This window comes from Hemiscyllium ocellatum, chromosome 7 (genome assembly GCF_020745735.1).
Source record: "Hemiscyllium ocellatum isolate sHemOce1 chromosome 7, sHemOce1.pat.X.cur, whole genome shotgun sequence".
In the NCBI taxonomy this organism is placed as follows: Eukaryota; Metazoa; Chordata; class Chondrichthyes; order Orectolobiformes; family Hemiscylliidae; genus Hemiscyllium; species Hemiscyllium ocellatum.
The window spans coordinates 104538615-104560848 of record NC_083407.1 but is presented as its reverse complement, the minus strand read 5'-3'; the positions used below and the strand labels follow the sequence as shown (position 1 = coordinate 104560848).

Here is a 22234-nt window from a genome sequence, read left to right as displayed (position 1 = left end):
AAGCTGTATAGGACATTGGTTAGGCCATTATTGGAATATTGTGTGCAATTCTGGTCTTCTTCCTCTCGGAAAGATGTTGTGAAACTTGAAAGGGTTCAGAAAAGATTTACAAGGATGTTGCCAGAGTTGGAGGATTTGAGCTATGGGGAGAGGCTGAACAGGCTGGGGCTGTTTTCCCTGGAGTGTCGGAGGCTGAGGGATGACCTTATAGAGGTTTACAAAATTATGAGGGTCATGGATCGGATAAATAGACAAAGTCTTTTACTGGGGTCAGGGAGTCCAGAACTAGAGGGCATAGGTTTAGGGTGAGAGGGGAAAGATATAAAAGAAACCTAAGGGGCAACATTTTCACGCAGAGGGTGGTACGTATATGGAATGAGCTGCCAGAGGATGTGGTGGAGGCTGGTACAACTGCAACTTTTAAAAGGCATTTAGATGGGTATATGAATAGGAAGGGTTTGGAGGGATATGGGTTGGGTGCTGGTAGGTGGGACTAGATTGGGTTGGGATATCTGGTCGGCATGGATGGGTTGGACCTAAGGGTCTGTTTCCGTGCTGTACATCTCTATGACTCTATGACTTATTGAAAGCCTCTATCAGAAATTGATGGCTGTTGAGGAAAATTGGAAATGTTAGATTGATGTCACAGGTAGTTTTAGGCTCAAGCACTGGGCACTAGAGGTCATGTTTATATAAATGTCCTCAAGGTGATCAGCATGTCAGGTACTCTCCAAAAGGTCCGTCTCCCTGTTAGATAGAGAGTGAAGAAATTTGTTGGGGAAGAGCACAGAGAGGCGTAAGGAGATGTTTAGGACAGGGAAGGTACCAGGTGGCATTTGAATGAGAGGGCTGGAGCGTTATGGCTAAGAGGGTAGACCTTGGATGATGGAGCAAGGTATCAGGAGGACCACATTGTTATTCAAGCTGAGCTCACACTCTGATCCAACCTGGAGCTGCAGAGAACGTCCCGCATAGAGACAGGCCATTTGGCAATCCGATGTTCATGCTCGTCTCGAGTATCCCTGCCCTCTACTCCATTTCGCCCAATTCCTATTTCCTTCTCTTCTTTCTCCCTGATGCACTCCCTTAATTGGACCTTGGCTCTCCTCAACCGGACTATGTAATAACAAAGTGAACAACCGTACAATTCTTTTGGGAAGGAGGTTTTTCCTGAATTCTCCGTTGGATTCATCAGTGATTATCCTTTATCTCTTACCCCTAGCTCCTCCCCAAGAGGAAACATCTCCACGTCAACCCTATCAAACCTCTCAATTTGAGAGACAGCAATCAAGCGCATCACTTCGGGATTAAAAAAAAGCCAGATCTTTCCAGTCATTGTCCTTAAAGTTGAGCTGTGGCCTGAGACCAGTCATATTGAATGGTGGAGCCGACAAGAGACTGGCCTTTCAGATGTTCTTATTTTGCAACGTCTTCAGTCCCTCAATTTCCTAGGTACAATACGGAGACCAGAAACAGCGGACGGTCCACCAGGTATGGTCTAACCTGGAGATTCTGTTCAAGGCAATACTGTAGTAGCTGTGGCAGGAAGCTGCGTTTTGGGATACAAGATGGGTGGGGTTGAATTTTCCTGAGTTTACGTGCAGAGACCGGGTTATTGCAATGCAAAGTTGATAATAATGTCACAAACGTTGGAGCAAAAGTGGCTGCTAATATGTGTTACATGCACTTGCACTGCATCTGAATTCCTCTCTCTCTCTCTCTCTCTCTCTCTCTCTCTCTCTCTCTCTCTAACACATGTCATGTGCCTGTACTCAAATGCGTCTCTGCTCAGTATAACAGCCCGAAACCCAAGGCTTGTATGCCAATATCCTGCAATTATAGCAGGCTGTAATTTTACTCAAAACCCAAATAAGTAAATATGCATCGCAAGTTGCTTGGGTAGTTTGGGAATTTAAATTAAAAGATACCACGGTAGACTAACAATGATGCACGTTTGAAGAAATATTGTATAATTCTCAATAAATATTCACTTCTTTGAGGGATTAAGTAAACTGATACAACTGTGGTTAACTGGAAAAGTTGTAATTAGAATTCGAGTGAACAAAAGAACCTAAACTACTGCCAGAAGAAATAGGGTTCATGGCGATTGGAGCTTTGTAGAAATCAGCAATGGGTGGCCAAAGAAATTCAGACAAAAGGACAAAATGGGATGAGGAAAGTAGCGAGGAGTATGAAAACCTAGCTTGTAGGGATTTCTACAAATAAGTTTAAATAAGAAGAGATTGTAGAAAATAAGCATGGATCCCTCAGAGACAGGGGCAGGAGAAACTATAATGGAGAAGAAGGAAATGGCAGGGATGTGAAACACTCTTTGATCTGTATTCACTGTGGAAGACACAAAGGAATACGTACTGGAAAGAGGAGGGAGTAAAGGAATGAATGAGAGTGAGGAACCTGAAGTTATATTACAAACAAAATTAGTGGGTCTACAAGTTGACGAGTATTCTAAACCTGATGGCCCACATCCAAGCATGATAGAAAAGCTAGTGGCATTGGTTTGGAATTTCCAGAATTCTTTCTAGTCTAGAATGGTCCCCGTGGATTTACAAAAACTTGGATTATGTGCTGCCAGTGTTTAATGCTGACCCCAATTGTAGAGCCATAGAGATGTACAGCATGGAAACAGACCCTTCGGTCCAACTCGTCCATGCTGACCAGAATCCTAAATTAATCTAGTCCCATGTGCCAGCACCTGGCCCATATCCCTCCAAACCCTTCCTATCCATATACCCATCCAGGTGCCTCTTAAATGTTGCAATTGTACCAGCCTCCACCACTTCCTCTGGCAGCTCATTCCATGCAAGCACCACCTTTGCGTGAAAAAGTTGCCACTTAGGTCCCTTTTAAATCTTTCCCATCTCACCCAAAACGTATGCCCTCATCTCAGGGAAAAAAACCTTGGCTATTTACCCTATCCATGCCCCTCTATAAGGTCACCCCTCAGCCTCCGATGCTCCAGGGAAAACAGCCCCAGCCTGTTCAGCCTCTCCCTCTAGCTCAAATCCTCCAATTCTGGCAACATCCTTGTAAATCTTTTTAGATTACTTACAGTGTGGAAACAGGCCCTTCGACCCAACAAGTCCACACCGACCCGCCGAAGCGCAACCCACCCATACCCCTACATTTACCCTTACCTAACACTACGGGCAATTTAGCATGGCCAATTCACCTGACCCCGCACATCTTTGGACTGTGGGAGGAAACCGGAGCACCCGGAGGAAACCCACGCAGACACGGGGAGAACGTGCAAACTCCACACAGTCAGTCGCCTGAACCCTTTCAAATTTCACAACATCTTTCCAATAGGAAGGAGACCAGAATTGCACACAATATTCCAAAAGTGGCCTAACCAATGTCCTGTACAGCCGCAACATGACCTACTAACTCCTATACTCAGAGCTCTGACCAATAAAGGAAAGTATATCAAACACCTTCTTTACCATCCTATCTACCTGCAACTCCACTTTCAAGCAACTATGAATCTGCACTCCAAGGTCTTTCTGATCAGCACACTCCCTAAGATCTTACCATTAAATGTATAAGTCCTGCCCTGATTTGCTTTTTCAAAATGCAGCACCTCACATTTATCTAAATTAAACTCCATCTGCCACTCCTCAGCCCATTGGCCCATCTGATCAAGATCCTGTTGTAATCTGAGGTAACCTTCTTTGCTGTCCACTACAACTCCAATTTTGGTGTCATCTGCAAACTTACTAACCGTACCTCCTGTGTTCACATCCATGAGAAGGCGATGTTGAGGCACTTATTGAAAATAAATGAGCAGCTTGCAATGATAACTGCGTGAGTAAAAGTGATTAGAAGTGAGCTATTTGCTGTGGGTCTGGAATCATGTCAAGGCTGAGTATGAAGAAGAAGAAATAGTCAGAAGAAATAGTCATTTTTGGCTGGCAGTTGGTGAAGCGTTAGTCAGGATCAGCATTGGACCTCAACCCATTCCGGTCTGTGATCGGGACTTGGAGAAAGGGACTGAGTGGATTTTTTGTCCAGTTTTCTGTTCATTACACAGCCCAGTGGGGAGTTAAATGGGAAGGAGGACACAAGCAGGTTGCAAAGTGTTAGAAATGGATCACGTGGCAAAGTGGAGTACAGTGAATATGTGGGGACTTTGTTCTGCGAGTGAGAGATGAGAAAACGTTGATTGTTTTTGGATCCACTTGAGATCCTTGTACATGAATCAGAGAAAGCTGACATGCAGGGAAGTGATTAGGGAAGCGAGGAGGGTAGAAGATGACAAGAGTGAGGAGTTATATGAAGCCCCTGTGAGATCACACCCACAATGCTGTACGCAGCAGTTTTGATCTCCTTACCCCCCCCAATAAAAAAAAAACAGTCTTGGGGGAACTTTCTCAATGTAGGTTTGCTCGCTGAGCTGGAAAGGTTCATTTTCAGACATTTTGTCACCATACTAGGTAATATCTTCAGTGAGCCTCCGGATGAAGCACTGGTGGTGTAGCCCGCTTCTATTTATATGTTTGGGGGAACGTAACAGACGTTTACCAGGTCAGTTCCTGGGATGATGGGAGTGTCCAAGAGAAGCGTTTGAACAATATTACCACCATGTTTCTTGGATTTTGGAGGATGAGAGGTGAATTGCTAGCTATCCTGAGGGCTCGACAGTGTCAATGTTTGATCCGGCTGCAGAGCGTAGAAATCGGGACCATAATCTGAGGGGGAGGCATCAACCTTTTTAGGTGTGAAAAGAGGAGAAAAGTCTTTATTCAGAGGGTTGTGAATCTGCTGGCATTCTCTGTCCCAGAGGCCTGTAAGTGCTCAGTCATTGGTTATTACCGAAGACTGAGGTGGACTTGTGGATGCACAGTAGGTCTAGAGGCTGGGGTGAGGGCCTGAAGTAGAGGATATCCCATGAGTTGTTGAAAAGCTGGGTGGACTCATAGAACTATAGAATCCCTAGTGTGGAAGCAGGCCATTCAGCCCATTGAGTTCACACTGACCCTATGATGAGCATTCCACCCAGGTGCAGCCCCGCTACCCTATCCTTGTAACCCTGCATTTCCCATGGCTAATACACCTAACCTACACATCACTGAACACTCTGGCCAATTTAGAGTGGCCAGTTCACCTTACCTGCACATCTTTGGACTGTGGGAGGAAACCAGAGCACTCAGAGGATACCCATGCAGACACAGGGAGAATGTGCAAACTCTACACAGACAGATGGCCTGCCCTTAAGTTTTTAATAAGTTGAGGTGCAGCAGCCATCTTTTGTTCCTGTGTCTTGTATTTGTTTCCTTATTGTGAATCCGCTCTGAGAATTTTTCTTTCAGTGAACCCTGCTCTTTGATTTCTTTTTCCTGGAATGGTATTCCAACAGCATTAGTGTGAGTCACATTAAAAATTGACGAGCTTCCCACTTGCCTGTTGTTAAACACGCTGAGCTTAATGTGCATGAATAATGGTGAGATAGCTTAGTAACTTTTAATTTTCGTATTTAAAGAGGGAATGTGCGATTAATATTCCGTGTGTCCTTTGGGCCCACGTTGCTTGGGCTGACTTTTAATTGTTTACACAGAATAAGTTGGTCAGCAAATCTAAGAGTAAATCTCTGTGGACAAAAGTGTGGGTAAATACCCCAATCTCCTGAGAGCTGTTGGGGGTAGAGTAGTGGAGTCATCATTGCCCCATATATAGTACTTAGTTCCTGCCCTCCCCTTCACTGTTTGATCACACAGCATTGCCCTTTGATGTGAAGGGCACTGCTTGTCACTGGCCACTCGGGTGTTTCCTTTCTTCCTGGTGGTGGAAATTGAATAAAGATTTGTGCACCTTGTGTCTCTCACTGTGTCTCACACCTACACACACACACACACACACACACACACACACACACACACACACACGCTGGGGAAAATATAAGCACCACCGCACGTAGGCGGTAGTGTAGAGAGAGAGAGAGAGAAAAATATGTAACTAGGAGATTTAGAGTCTCCTCAGTTTAAAGCACTGACTCAGTGCTGGCTGTGCTTCAGCCAGTGTGTTACTGCTGGAACTGAGCAGAAGAGTTTTCTTTGTCTTTTTACCCTTTTTTTGTTGAGGGAAGATATTTGTTTCTTTAAGAAAAAAAATTATAGTACTAAGTTGTACCAGGCACACACATACCATGGATATTAGTGCAGGTCTGAGCCAGTGTCTGCTACAGTGGGAAGCTCCATCTTATCTTACCTTTCTAATGAAGGGCTTTTGCCCGAAACGTCGATTTTCCTGCTCCTTGGATGGTGCCTAACCTGCTGTGCTTTTCCAGCACCACTCTAATCTCATCTTACCTTCAGCCCATCCCAGGGTGCGGTTGAATACTCCCCACTTGGCTGTACGAGTGCACTAACACTCTCGGAGATTGACACCATCCAGGAGAAAGCAGTCTCCACTTGCTTCCTCCAGCCTCGGTGCACCCTGGCTGCCGTGTGGATCAAGGGTGCTGCCCGCAACGACGATTCTCCCGCTCCTCTGATGCTGGCTGACCGGCTGTGCTGTTTCCAGCTCCGGTCTTTATCGATTGTGTGCACCCACTCACCAGGCCAGCACCTCCCAGACCTCCGTCCAGAAAAACAAGTGTAGCGGGTACGTGGAAATACCACCGCAGCATCCTCTTCAATTCACACCCCACTCCGACTTGGAAGTCATTGTTAGTCCTTTGAGGTCGTTGGGTCAAAGTTCTTCTTTAATCGCACAATGGAAGGACCTACAGCAGACAGACTTCAATGGTGCCTCCCACCCCCAAAGTGCAACAAAGCATGGTGCTTCCTACTTGTTCCTGGAAGGAACAAGCAAGAAGGCAGATTTCAACAAAAAATGATGTGGGTTCCTGTGGAGGCTGGGGAGTTCCACAGCGCTGGCTCCAGGGCCAATGTCATTCCAGCCTCCCAACAGTGGAGGGACCTTGTTTGTCAGGTCAATGTTGCTCAGTCCTTTGTTTACGGCATAGAATAAAAGCCATGGTGGAATTTATGCATATCTGAAAAGTAGGACAGAAGGCCAATTATTTCATTGAAATAGTGCCAAACAGTCCTGAGCTTATTAAAACACACTGACTCTGAGGATTCACTCCTCCGCTGAGTCACATCGGGTTCTGACTGAAGACATTCAAAATCAATTGGGTCAGCGAGGCGGTGGCAGGAGTCGCAGTGGTGTAGTAGGCCCAGGTCAGGGACCCCTGGCGTCGTCAAGGCAGCAGCTCAGAAAGCCTCGGTAGAGGAGTTGGTAAGTGACTCAGAGTTAGAAAATATGGACAAATAAGGACAGTATTAGATATAGTCAATATGAATCTGTACAAAGAAACAAAGACATATGGGCACAAATGTTAGCTTGTTCACTCGATGATCTAGTCTTGAGATATTGGCTTGTTGTCCCTCTGTGGATGCTGTCTCTCTCACTGTGTTCTCCAGCATTTCTTGTTTTCAGTACAGATTCCAACATCTGTAAAGATACTGGACTAGAAAAGCCGAGTCACGAGAGGGATGGGTCTGCTCACAGCAGTTCATCTACATTTGCACTAACTAAGGTTTTCATTAACTAAGGTCTTAGTTGGTATTTTGCCAGTGAACAGTAACTAATTATCAAATTCCAGCCTATTGAGATGTAGAATATGACAGGTGTACATCTCAGAGACGAAGAGTGTGCCGCTGGAAAAGCACAGCTGGTCAGGCAGCATCCGAGCAGCAGGAGAGCTGATGTCTTCATCAGGAATGTGCTCAGGAAAACTCTCCTGCTCCTGGGATGCTATCTGACCAGCACCACACTTTTCGACTCTGAATCTTGAGCATCTGCAGTCCCCACTTTCTCTTTGTGCACATGTTATACCAGCAACCTGTAATGAAGTAGAGAATAGTTCATTATTAAAGCATGGAATACTCCCTTTTACATTTGGTTTCCTTACTTTCTGTCCTGGACTAACATGCTGGCCACTGTTCCTCATCTGTTGCCAAAGCTGGCTAAAACAACCTCTCCCACATGTGGTCCTGCGCCTGAAGTGCAGTCTGGTTACCCAGCGGTTGACGTAAGGGTCCAAGCAGTCACTCAGTGGTCTGACCTAATCTGGTGGGATACAATTCTCAGGATCAGCCTTTTCCTCACTTTTCTCACCCCAGGGCAATTGCGCTGGATCTTTTGGAGATGAAACCAGATTGGAACCTGGATTCTCCTCATTGCATGCTGCCTTGCATGTGCCAGTGATGCATGCAGCCACTGAGCCAGATAAAGGGTTTTAGTTAATGAATCATGCAGCCTCATTTTCACTGTTACCTCATGTCTCACATTATCACCTCTTCATGGCCTCACCCCCTCCTCATCTCCAAAATCTCCTTCAGCTCTGAAACCCTTAGGTCTGTTCCCCTGGCCCTGCACCATTCTGACTTTTCTACATCCTTGTAGCATCAGGAGTAGGCCATTCAGCCCCTCAAGCCTGCTTTACCGTTCATTATTGTCATGGCTGATCGCCCTGTCTCCCTTTCTCCCTGTGCCCTTCGATTCCCTTAGCATTAAGAACCATATCTAACTTTTTTTTTTAAATAGTCAGTGTTTTGGCCTCAAATACTTCTGTGGCAGAGAATTTCACAGGTTCCCAACTGTGCAGCTGAAGGGAAAGTTCTCCTTACCTCAGTCCTTAAATTGCGACCCCTAATTGTGGACTCCCTGGTCATCAAGAGCACCCGTCCTGCATTTACCTTTTTGGAATTTTATAGGTTTCTAGTGAGACCCTGGTCACTTTTCTGAACTTCAATGAATGTAGTCCTAACTGAGCCAGTCTGTCTTCATCCCTCAGTCCTGCCATCCCAGGAGTCCGTCTGGTAAACCCTTGTTGCACTCCCTCCATAGCCAGAGCATTGTTCCTCAAATAAGGAGACCAGAACTGCACACAGTGCTCTGGGTGTTGTCACACCAAGACCCCTGAATGATCACAGCAAAGACATCCCTGCTGCTGTACTCTCACCCTCTCTTGTCCCACTATTGAAGAAACCCCTTCTCTAACTCTCCATCTGTCTAGCCTCCTTCACGATCTCCTTGAAACCTTATTTAGACTAAGCTTTCCATCACTTGTTTGATCACCAGCATGTTATTTGGTGAAACACTTTGGGACATTTTGTTGCATTTCAGACACTGTCCAGCACTGCAGAGGCTTCTTGTCAAAGATGTATCTGAAATTCATCAGCTTTCTGGTTGGGATTGGGTATTTTAGGCTCTTTGTTTCTGCATCAGGCTATACAAAATGTGCAGGAACAGGCTAGAAGACTGGCTGAAGCTAAGAAAGTACAGAAGGATGGTGTTTATTTCCACTCCAGTGTGTCTATATCGTCAAATGTCCCCAAAGCCTACAGCCTACACTGTGGGGATTGATATGAACCGTTATTTGAACTCTTGGGTGAATGACATGATCGTATTGACTGTGCTTATTTCCACCCCCAGATTTTGCCATTCATTGAGGCGGGGGGAAATGACTGGGCTGGAGTGGTAGTGATTGTGCAGAGTCATTCTGATGTGTGTCGTCATTTCGCAGCACAGAGGGAGGCCGTTGACCCATTATCCTGCGCTGGCAGCTTCAGAGGGCCATTCAGTCATTCGCACTCCTCCTGCGCTTTCCCCACAGCCCAACAAAATTCTCTTTGTACCAGTTTCTCTTTGATAGCTACCATTGACGGTGTGCAGGCTTTGCTCTTGCCTTCTATACATTCGAGAGAAACTCTACTTGAGTCAGACCTGGAATTGATAGGTTGTCTTGTGTGAACAAGTTGGGCAGACTTAGTGTGTATGTGCTGCATGTGAAGACCAAAAGCTTGAAACATTAGTGGGCGGCACGGTGGCACAGTCGTCAGCACTGCTGCCTCACAGCGCCAGAGACTCGGGTTCAATTCCCGCCTCAGGCGACTGACTGACTGACGGACTTTACACGTTCTCCCCGTGTCTGCGTGGGTTTCCTCCGGGTGCTCCGGTTTCCTCCCACAGTCCAAAGATGTGCGGGTCAGGTGAATTGGCCATGCTAAATTGCCGGTAGTGTTAGGTAAAGGGGTAAATGTAGGGGTATGGGTGGGTTGCGCTTCGGCGGGTCGGTGTGGACTTGTTGGGCCGAAGGGCCTGTTTCCACACTGTGAGTAATCTCATCTAATCTAAGTGAGCTGAAAAAAGTAAGCGTAGAAAGAATATTTCCCCTAGTGGGAGCTTATGAGATCATCTTGTCCATTTAAAACAGGGATGGAGCGAAATACTTTCTCACAGCATCACGAGTTTTTGCCCCTCTCTTGCTGAAGAGGTGGGAGGAGCTGAGTCTCTGAATATTTTTAAAACCCACACAAAAGGAGGAGTTGGTTAAACCGTTGTTCATTAAGAAGGTGACGAGCTGACAGCAGTAAGCAGGAATGTCGATTTGAGTTTACAATCAGATCAGCCGCGATCTTGTAGACTGGCAGAGCAAGCTTGGTGGGCCAGTTGCTGGCTCCTGCTTGGTCGCTCGTGTATTGTCCAGATCTCACTGCTGGAGAGGATCTCGTGGAAGACACAGACTGAGATTGACAGGCCAGTCACCTACCGCCACCCCCCCCCCGCGAGGCTGCTTTGGAGAAACTCAGGGTGACATTGAGAATGACCTAGCCTGCTTTACTCCTTGGTTGTGCTAAGATTTGTGGCTTGGGGCATTGTATAACAATCCTTATGCTGCTGAATAAATGAGAGCTTATGCAGATATACAGCAATCTTGCTGACGAAACCCTGCTGAATCGACCCAAAATATCCCATTACACAATGACCCTTGCTCTGCTCAACAAACATGACATATGCAGTGTCACACCTCTCTAGGATATTATGCTGAAAATTAATCTCCTCTATTCTGTTGTCATAGAAGTTAAAGATATTAAAAATATGCAAAATTTCCCAATATTTTAGACCCAGGTGGACAGGAAGCATGGACCAGGTTTCTGTATTTGACAATAATTTCTGTTTATTACAAATAAATAGACTTTTAAGTGCAGGTAAACAATTATGAACCATTGGCATGTAACTCAAGTTAAAACCTTATACGTTCCTCATTGCACACACACACAAAGACTGACACAAAAAAAGTGGGCGTTAAGGATGGAGGGAAAGAATGAGTCCTGTCCGCAGCTTTTGCTGAGCCAATTCCTTTTGCAAATCAGAACGTTCTTTCTCAATCTCCTTTCTCCAGACATTTTCACGTAATCGTGGGAAGCACAAGGTGACTGGTTCAGTTTATAAAGGTCTCTGATTTATTAATGAGAAGTCACTGCTTACAGCAATGGAAAAGGGATAAAATGGGTAATGTCAGGTTTGAGACGCATCTTACCACAGAGCAAACGACAGCTCCTTCCCTTCCCGACCTTCGATGGCTTCTCCTCGAGTTCAGAGTTGTTCAGCAACCTGGCAGCTGATCACACAGTGAGGCTTTTATCATTGGTAATTGGTCTGCATACCACAGACCAATCAGCTACCGGTCGCTGGCCCAAACTGCATTCATATACAGTCCCTTCGCTCCAGCTTATCTGTGACTACGTTTTACCTCACTGCTATAAATTGTCTGTGTAAACAGCCGGTGAGTGTCAGGTGACTTGCTTTGGAAAAGTGCAGGACTCCTTCAACAGTCCTTGGTTTTCAGTCCACCATAAAACATAATAAGATACAGCAGATGCATTGTGTGGAAGCTCAGCCCGAGCTTGCTGGCTTCTTGTGAACGCCTGTCCGAGAACAGAGAACCACCACTTGATTAATAGAGTCAACAGTACTGTCTTTATTCAAGATTGCCAGTATACACGTATACAAACAAGCTTGGGAGCAGATCCACTCTAGCCCACGCCGGGTGCTAGACAGAGGTCTCTCGCTCTCAATTGGGAACGTTGTCATATTTATACATAACTTCTCACGCAAGGCAGAATCCCGTGTCATGGGGTTATCACAAAGTATGTTAATCAAGTTATACTTAAATGTAAACGTACACATCAGGAATGTTCTAAGTCCGACATACAGACGTCAGCATTACCTCAAGTTAAGACATTAGCATTTTTCTGAAGATAAGCTATCAACATTTTCTTTAGTTAAAACATCAGCATTCTTGTACTGCTCTCAAGTTAAACATTCAGATACCAGAATCGCTCGAAAGTTAAACATTCAGATATCAGCATTGTTCTGGTGACTGCCCCTTGACTTGGTGGGTGTACTATGGACTTGTTTATTCGGACTTCTTTCAGGGAACCTTACAAGTTGCAGTGTTAGCAGTCTGTGTCTCGCTCAGCATGTCGGGCAGTACAGCCAATGCCCCACAAACATTGACCATTTTACCCGACACGCCGGGTGCCATTTTCTATATGGTCACTGTTTCTATCTTCAACTTATCAATTGCAGTCGTTATCCTGATGAATAAATCTGCTTAGTAAAGCTGAAATGGACAGAGAGGCATTGGAAACAGTGCGAGCCAGATGTATGGGGACGATGCTAGAACTGAGGGCTGTAATTCCCATCAGGAATGATTGATCAGGCTGAAGCCATTAGCTGGAAAGGAGACGTTCTGATGGAAACCTCTGAGGTTTGATGGTTGAACTGGTGCAGCCAAAGCAGAGTTGGGTCTCCTCGCCAATGGCTAATGAATGCACCCAGACCAAGCTGAGCCAGACAATTCGCTTTGCTAATGGGCCTCAGGGAGCATTAGTCAAAACTTATTGCCTGAACGATGTAGAAAGCAGGACTCATTTACAGCAAAGCTGCCTTGGAACAGCGTCCACTTCCGTGTGGGGCAGTGGGCAGTAACTGTGCTTGCTTTTATAGACTTACAATACCCTCTTCCTGCAGCTCACGTTTCTTTAAGGTCAGTCTATACTAACCCTAGCATGCACATTTACTGGGGGCAACCTGTGGTAACTGTTAACCCTGAGGCCCACGTTTATATAAGGGGCATCTGTCACTGGAGGTTTGTGTCCAGCCCAGGGCATTGCCAACTGGGAAGGAAACCGATGGCTTTGAGAGGATACAGAGGAGATTGATTGGAATAGTGACAGGGATGCTGGGTTTCTTCTGCACAAACAGGGCAAGGTGATGACGAGATTTAATAAGATAAGTGGGAATGATTCTAAATTAACATACATGGCTGTGTATTTGCAGCCTTGAAAAGTCCCTCCAGAAACCAGGACTTACACCCTGAGTATAAAAATGCATTGTGGGTGTGGGTGGGTGGTCGCCATTTTGAAATGACATCCGCAGCAGAGAGTGGCCATGTCTCACACCCTCACAGCACAGCCTGTATTGCCTGGTTGATCCCTTTAACCCAGTTCTAAAGTACCATAGCGTCAAACGTGCATCAGTAGTGTGTAAAATTGAGTATTTCTTGTTCAGGCTGAAAACTGCCCATATGCAAAAGAAATTGGGGCCAGGAAAATGGTCTCATCTGATAGGCCAGGCCAACTTACTCACCATGATTTAGGGTAATTTAAATGTTTTCAGAGGTGGAAGAGTCTGTTATCCAGTTTTAAGGTGATTAGCAGGAGAGGATGTGAGGGAGAAAGAGATCTGATCTGAAACGCGTTGCTTGTGGAATCAGATTGAATAGAAATGTCTAAAAAGGAATGTGATCTGTATGGAAGGAGACAATTTGCAGGGCTGTTGGGAAAGAGCAGAAAGGGTGGGGCTGTTTTGGATGGCTCTGGTCAAAGAGGCAGTGGCAGTGGCAGTGATATAGTGGGCCGAATGGCCTCTGTGTGTACTCATTTACTTCAGCCAGCATCCAGTTTGTGTATGGGGCAATTGTGCTTGCTCTTATAGGCCTGGGATGCTCTGTTACTGATGCTCACTTTTGTAAGGGTGACCCATGCTGTGTGCTGTCTCAGTCTGTGATTGTCTCTCCTGGGACCAGCTGTACCAACAGTAAAGGGGCAATGTACCCCTCCCTAGAGGTGGCTAGCTGTAGAAATAATAAGGAAAGTTGGCCCTGGAGGGGTACTTGTCTGCCCTCCCAACCCCATTCTTGCCAGTTTGTCAATTAAGTGCCAGGCTAGCTATTCCAAAGGAGTGTCTCCATTTGTCACCAAGTAAGACACTCAAGTGGTCAGTTTGTGGTCAGTTCAGGTCCTTGTCCTGCCACCTACCTACCTACTATGTCACCAGGGTGACCACCATGTTGGTGTGGGAGTAAGGTGTCTGTTTCCCCCTCTGTTAATCTGGGATCAACAAGAGGCAGGGTTAAGGGGAATGGGGTCCTCTAAAAGCCACCCACTCTCACTGTCAACGTCTCCTCCTTGTGACTCCACATAGAATCCCTACCATATGGAAGCAGGCCATTCGGCCCATTGGGTCCACATTACTCTGCCCCCACTACCCTGTCCCTGTAACCCTGCATTTCCCATAGTTCACCCACCTAGCCTGCACATCCCTGGACCCTGTGGGGCTTTGGACTGTGGGAGGAAACAGGAGCATCCAGAGGAAACCCACGCAGACACGGGGAGAATGTGCAGACACCACACAGACAGTTGCCTGAGGGTGGAATCGAACCTGGATCCCTGAAGTGGCCGTGCTAACCGCTCAGCCACTGTGCTGTCCCACACTCATCACCCAACAAACAAAAAAAAGAAAGTGGGGGTGTCAAGTCATTTAGTCTGGGAGCAAATTGCAATTTGGCAGCATCAGGGGAAGACACCAGCTGTGGCTCAGGGGACAGCACTCAGAGTGATGTCTCCAAGTCCCACTCCAGAGACTTAGTGTAAAATGTAGTGTGTATAGGTCTCTGTGTTGTATTGAGCAGTAGGATGTAAATCACGGCTCTGTTTGCTTCTGTCAAGTGGAACACGACACTATTTTGTAAAGTGTTGGGATATATTTCCCCCAGTGTTTGTGACAACGAAATGACATAGAGTCATACAGCTCGGAAGCAGACCCTTTGTTACCACCAGTGTACGCCGAACATAAACCCAAACATGAGGGAAGCAGGTAACTCAGCTGCCTGCGGGATGTTGCTGTGCTAGTATTGGCAGCAACGCTCCCTGCATTACATCAGCCACTCGATTTCAAACGTATATCACAGCCTGTAAAACTGCTTTGGGACATTCTGAGGTTGTCAAAAGTGCTTCCGAATTATTCGTGGAGAGTGATAGCGAGACTTGGACTGTGTCATGTCGCTGGCATCACTGCTAAATTTAACCTCTAATCCTGCGGGCAGCCCTGGCTCTGACTGAAGCTGCTGTTTGCTGATGGAGCCTTGGAAGTGGCAGGTCCTCAGAATAAAAATGAAGTGAGTCCCAGCCACAAAGACGTTACCTCGGATTAACTTGATGCATTCGTCCACACAGAATCCCCAGGGGTTCCTTGGTTCTGTGCAGCCAATTATGTTTCTTTCTGAGGGGGCCTGCGATGTTCAGAGTTCATCTGCTCAGTAAAAGGGAGCCAAACGAGTGGAAAGGGCTCTTATTGTCGGCTGTGTGATTAAGTTCTTTTACATCTGTTTTTGTACCTCAGACAGGATGCAAAATTTTTTCTTCTGTAAAATTTATTTTTTTGTGGAATGTGGCTGGCCCAGCATTTCTTGCCCATCCCTAGTTGCCCTGGAGAAGGTGGTGGTCAGCTGCTTCCTTGAACCACTGCAGCCCACCTGCTGTGGGTTGACCCACAATGCCCTTAGGGAGGGAATTCCAGGATTTTAACCCAGCGATAGGGAAGTAATTTCCAAGTCGGGACAGTGAGTGACTTGGATGGGAGTTTGCAGGTTCCCATATGTCTGCAGCCCCTGTAATTCCCGATGGAAGTGGACGTGGATTTGGAAAGTGCTATCTAAGGATCTAATGACGTACTGTCTGCAGTGCACCTTATACATAGTACACACTGCTGATAGTGTCAGTGGTGGAGGGAGTGGATACTTGTGGATGTGGTGCCAATCAAGTGGGCTGCTTTGTCCTGGATTGTGTTAAGCTTCCTGAGTGTTGTTGGAGCTGCACCCATCCAGGCAAGTGGGGAGTATTCCATCGCACTCCGGACTTGTGCTTTGTAGATGGTGGACAGGGTTTAGGGGGTCAGGAGGTGAGTTACACCCAGCAGTGTTTCAACTTGCTTTTGAAGCCACCGTGTTTATGTGGTGAGTCCAGTTGAGTTCCTGGTCAATGATAACCCCCAGGCTGTTGATAGTGGGAGATTCATCATAATTGAGGTGAATGTTTCTCGACATAAGGAATTGCAGTAATGTTAAAGACCGAGTTCCCTTTATCTTGGTGCTTTTCAAAGTTGTGTTCCAATGAGAAAGGACTGTTCTTTGAAAGCAAGCATTGCTACCTAATTTGAAAGCAGATTAAGAGACATTCATGGCAAGCATTTATATCATAGTTTGAACAAGGAGTAAATGATGATTAGCTTGTAGATGGAGTGGCTTTGTGTTTGGATGGAGGTCTGGTTCGAAACAAGAGGTTGGCTGCTTTATGGACTAGTGACCAGTTACTGGTGACAATGACTGTTTTGCTTGCCAGTTAGAGTGTGATTGGTGCTTAGGGAACCGAACAACTTGCGGCTGGAGAACAAGGTACAGAGAGAATTGATCAGATCTCTATCAGCTCAGGAGCTGTCTCTCTGTTCTCTGTAGTGACTGTTTATTCGAGATAATATAGTGACAGAAGAAATAAGTAATACAGTCATCAGGAATTCAGAAATTGAATTGGTATGGGTAACATTGAGAGTAAGAAGGATTGATTAATCTGAATTTTAGGGGTAATCTACACACCAGCCGAAAGTGGAGCTGAAGTGTGGGAAGGTACATACAAACAAATGAGGGAATGAGCAGCAAGCTCACTGATGGGGGATTTTTAACTGCCCAACATTAATTGGCTAGGACAAGAAAGTAAAAGGGAAAAGGGAATGGAGGTTCTCCAGTAAGTCCTTCTTTAACCCACTATTACGGCTGAGACTGAGCCAGAGCAGATGAGAGCAAGTGAGCATGCAGGCAATACTGATCATAATATCATATGTTTTAAGATCAAGTCAGCAGTGCAATGGAATGCTCCCCATTTGCCTGGATGAGTGAAGCTCCACCAATACTCATGAAGGCTTACACCATCTGGGATAAAGCAGCCCCCTTGATTGGCACCACATTCACAAACACTCACTCCCCCTCCACTGACTACACATCACGGCCACTGCGCATATCAATAAGATGCATTCAGGAATTTACCAATGCTCCTCCGACAATACCTTCCAAACCCCTGGTCTCTACCATCTAGAAGGAGGGGGCAGCGGATACATGGGAACACCACCGCCCGCAAGTTCCCCTCCAAGCCTGATGCTATCCTGTTTTGGAAATATTTTGCCATTCCTTCATTGTTGCTGGGTCAAAATCCTGGAATTCCCTCCCCAGTAGCATTGTCCACCGACAGCACACGCTCCTCATCGGTTCAAGAAGGCAGCTCACCACCATCACCTCAAGAGCAACTACGGATTGGCAGCAATTGCTGGCTCAACTTGAAATGTACATGTCCCACAAATGAATAAGAAAAAGATAATAATTTAGAAGCATGACAGAACCAAAATGTTAGATTGGAGAAAAACTGATTTTGAGCTGACAGTAGTAATCGAGCAAATACACTGGGTGACTGTATCGGCAAACACCAGGCCAGAGCAACAATAGGAAACATTTAATGGAATTCAAGAAAAATATATTCCACTAAAAAGACAAGAACAATTACAACACCAGTGTATGAATAAATATGTAAAAGGAAAAGTTGAGGGTAAAGAAAGGAACAAATATTAAAGTAATGGACAGCACAGGACAAGGGATAACACAAATGGGGTTTGGAGAAAGGAAGAGAAAAACAACTAGGGAGGGAAAAAGGAAACATGAAATTAAGTTATCGGGGGACACAAAACACAACGGTAAAATATTTTGCAGGCGCATGTCTGGAATTAGGAAAGACGGCGTGGAACTAAGCTCAGCCCTTTCCAACTCCATTTTGATTTCGCTCCCCTGCCCCTTCCCCTTCAATCATTTGCATTGCCCCGTGGGGGCTTTGCATGCCAGTTAATCGTTGGGAAAACTTCTGGTGATTTACTGGTAGCGGTTAACAGATGAAAAAAAAACCCACGGATGATTTGGTGCTGGGAAAAAAAATGGAACTGTTGCCAGTAGTTGTTCGTGAGAGTGCTTCTGGGTGGAACAAATGAAATGGGAGTAGGCCGCCGAGCTGCCTGTGCGGTCCTGCTGGTCTCAACGTGGCTGTTGCATTTGCCTGCACTGTAGCAGCGCGGCAATTGAAAATAATTTGGTGTGAAGCTTTTGACAGAGCCATGAAATATTTATATAAACTCATGCCTCAATTTTAGCGGGTTGCTTCACTTTTGGAATTGCTGCCAGCTTCAACAGACGCCTTGGCTCAAATCCTGCTCCTCAGGAGATTTAAATTCCGCCAGTTCCTGTTTTAGTTCTTCATCTCAGAGTTTTTTAAAATATATAGATATAAATAATTATAAACAAAACAGTCCAGAAATACCTTCTTGCTGTGCTGTGAGCTCAAGTCCCTTTGCCCATGTCCTGATTATTTTTAGATCAGTAATAGTGACTGACTGCGAAATCTGGCAGCACTGAGGGGAGCCAGTGGGTCTTGATGGTACACAGCCTGTTAGTGTCACTGTCAGTGTCACCCGCTGTCAGCGATGGTACCCAGATCCGTTTTTCGAGTGGGAAAATGGCGTGGGAGTCATGCCAAGCCGTCACAGTTGGGTCTCTGTGGAGGGCTAGCCTGGGTTTAGCAGATGGCATTCTCATATCTGAGTCAGAAAGTCCCATCAGATTTAACTACCAGCCTGAAGCTTGACGTTCCCATCTTGTGGAGGCGCCTAATGATGACCTCGGGACATCGTAAATGCTTCAGAGCCAGGGATGTTCTGGGGTTCTCGTTCTGTCACAGCGCAGCTCTGCTGCACAGCAGGATCCCATCAATTTGACCAGTGGCGCAGCTGTTTGCAGGGTTACGGGTAGCTGCGATGGCGGAACGGTGCGCTGAGATCTCTTACACCCGAGAGCACACCTTGGATTTGACAAACTGACTGGAAGCTGCCATCTGTGATGATGCAGCACTGCCCCGGGGGATGTGCTCATGTTCTGTGAAGTTCCTGGTTCCGTGGCGAGAGTGCCAGCTGAAGAGCAGCTGGCATCACCAGCAACACCAGCCACAATTGCTGCGGTTGAAGCTCAAGAGGCGTACTAGATACATTCACACACTGCTGGGCACAAGCAGTGGTGTGTGACTGCAACCAACAGTGAGGGAGCAGTGTCTGCTCTGTGCAGTGTCCCTTTCGCTGTGATTTCAAATAGCACCTTTGAGACATAGTAGGCCAGTTATAATAGACAAGACGTATTCTCATGCTTGTCCTCTGATTGAGACTGCTTTCAAATCACCGATGGTGATATTTTCCCTCAGTCGCTCAGTGTCATAGCCAGGGGGAAGGTATTCCTTGTAAAGGGCTGGGAGAATTTTGTTGGGCCGGCACACAGGATACACCAAACCCCTTCAGGTGTTTGCCAAACTGTGCACATACTCCAACCCCCCCCCCCCCCCCCCCCCCCCCCCAACCGCCTTCCCACAGAGGTGTGAGATAGTGCCAGAGAAAAGTCCCTGGTTCTGGATCCTGAGAAACATGCTCGATGAGTGTTGGTTACCATCTGATGAAAAGGGGCAGCAATATGGGCACAGCTTGCATTTCTGTCGCACCCTCTGTGATATTTGGAAGTGATTTGGAGCCAGTGGCAGGGTCACCGTTGTGGTGAACACAGCGGCCGCTTTGCAGAGGCTCCCGCGAGATGGCAATATGATGGCGAGCAGAGAATCTGCTTCATGAGTGGTGCTTTGTTGAGAGAGATAAATATTGCAGGACTCTCCCTCCGTACACTGATCGGGGGAGGGGGGGGGGGTCCTCAACATCTACTGAAGGGTGCTGACAGGGTCTTGGATTTCCACCTCGGCCGATAGAGTCTCAGCAGTGTGGTACTCCCGCAGTCCTGCACTGGAATGTCACCTCGTCTATAGATTACTGTCGGGGTGGGACTTGAACCAACCACCCACTGCTTCAGAGGCACCAGTGCCACGGAGGCTCATGTCCATGAATGATGCCCAATTTGGGTCAGAATGATAAATGGAGTGATATGGAACTGTGAACTCTAACTCCAGGCTTTCGCTTAGATTCCCTACAGTGTGGCCCAACAAGTCCACACTGGCCCCGTGCACCCAACACTGAGGTAATTTAGCATGGCCAGTTCACCTGACCTGTATATCTTTGGACTGTGGGAGGAAACCGGAGCACCCGGAGGAAACCCACGCAGACACAGGGAGAATGTGCAATCTCCACACAGACCGTCGCCCGAGGCTGGAATCAAACCCACGTCCCTGGCGCTGTAAGGCAGCAGTGCTAACCACTGAGCCACTGTGCCACCCCAATGGTTTTCCAGTAAGGAGCACAGGCTAAGAGGAAGCTTTCAATCCTGGGTACAGATGTTTGCGAGATGAAGGAGGAAAGCCCGTGAAATAAAAGAATGGGCAGGGTTTCGTTAGCATTGAGGCATGCATGATGCTTTCCGGTGGTCCTCGAGTTCCCACAGTTTGACACGACAATGCCCACGCGGAAACCAGGACAACGCAGGTAACCATGGCGGCACTTAACGTCAGTCCTTCTGAACTGGCAGGTAATGTGCCAGCACACTGTGCAGAGGGAAAGCTTCTTCCCACCAATATTCGAGCGACCAGGAAACGCACTTTGCATCTGCCGTTTCTGGAGATGTCTAACTCAGTGGTTGCTAGTTGAACAAACTGAGAGACTGATCGGCAAATTTAAACACAGGATCATTTTTGGCTGTTGCTTCGGTCTAATATGACCCCCTCAGATACTCTTGGGCGATGGGAGACTCTGCTAATTCTGTTTGGTTCTCAGCTTGTGTCTTGTTAAAACTCTCTTCGAGAGCGGAGGAAAGGAGATTGTTTTCCCCATCCTGCTGCGTATTTGGATCTCATTGTCGGGAGCGATCAGAAAGCTAGGAGGAGCCTCTTCTGGCGTACTGTGTGCAGTTCTGGTTGTCCTGTTACAGGAGGGATAATATTAAACTGGAGACGTTTCAGAAAAGGTTGATCAGGATGTCACCGGGAACGGAAAGTTTGAGTTATAAGGAGAGGCCGGAAAGGCTGGGACTTCCTTCGCTGGAGCGCAGGAGGTGGAGGGGGTGACCTTACTGAGGTTCATAAAACCATGAGGGGCTTAGATGAGGTGGATGACAAAGTTCTTTTGCCTCGGGTGGGGGAGTTCAAAACCGGGGGCACATTTTTAAGGCAAGGGGAGAATATTTAAAAAGGACACCATGGGTAACTTCTTCACACAGAGAGTGGTTAGGGGATGGAATGTCCCGCCAGAGCAAGTGGTGGGCGCAGGTACAGTTACAACATCGAACAGACATTTGGATAGGCACATGAATAAGAAATATTTGGAGGGAGCAGGCAGGTGGGACTAGTTTAGTTTGGGATTATGGTCGGTATGGCCCGAAGTTGGATCGAAGGGTCTGTTTCCTTGCTGTCCCTCTCCATGTCTCTATCCACTCCCTCTAGCTCAAACCCTCCGACCCAGGCAACATGCTTATAAACTTAAAAATCACACAACTCCAACAGGTTAATTTGGAAGCACTAGCTTTCGGAGCGCTGCTCCTTCATCAGGCTCCTGTATAACATCCTTATAAATCTTTTCTGAGCCCTTTCAAGTTGCAGTATGTCAAGAAAGTACTTAATTGGCTGCAAAATGCTGTGGGGATGTCCTGAGGTTTTTGAAGATGTGATATGAATGTTCCTTATCCCAGTGGCAATTCACAAATAACACTTCCTGTTGCACTTGTAATCTTTCCAGATGGCCTTGCAGGTTGGAGTCAGGTCAGGCTGCGTGGTGATAGTGGTGATGGTGGTAGAGTGGTGGGGTGGGGGTGCGGGGAGGTAACTAGGACCTCAGGGTTTCATCTGCCCTGTGGAGGGAAGTGAGCTTGTTTTCTAATGACTGTGCTAACCAGGTTGTGTTTCCTGTCCGTACCCCGCAGTAACCTGCTGTCCTCCAAGTACAAGGAAATCCACTATGAGAAACAAAAGACGTTCTTTTCCAAGGTAAGGCCTGATTTTATTTGAGCATGTATTAAGGCAGCAAAGGGCTGGCAGAGAGAAGGAGAGAGTGAGCTGTGGCATACGACTTAGACCAG

At 46.7% G+C, this 22234-nt stretch overlaps 1 protein-coding gene across 1 annotated transcript in view; it reads left to right on the top strand.

Annotated features, from left to right (window-relative positions):
- adam23a (ADAM metallopeptidase domain 23a) overlaps positions 1-22234 on the top strand; it is a 154650-nt gene that overhangs the window by 31839 nt on the left and 100577 nt on the right. The window contains exon 4 of the mRNA XM_060828093.1: positions 22079-22142. Within this exon, the coding sequence (XP_060684076.1) occupies positions 22079-22142 (64 nt within the window). The remainder of the gene's footprint in view (positions 1-22078; positions 22143-22234) is intronic.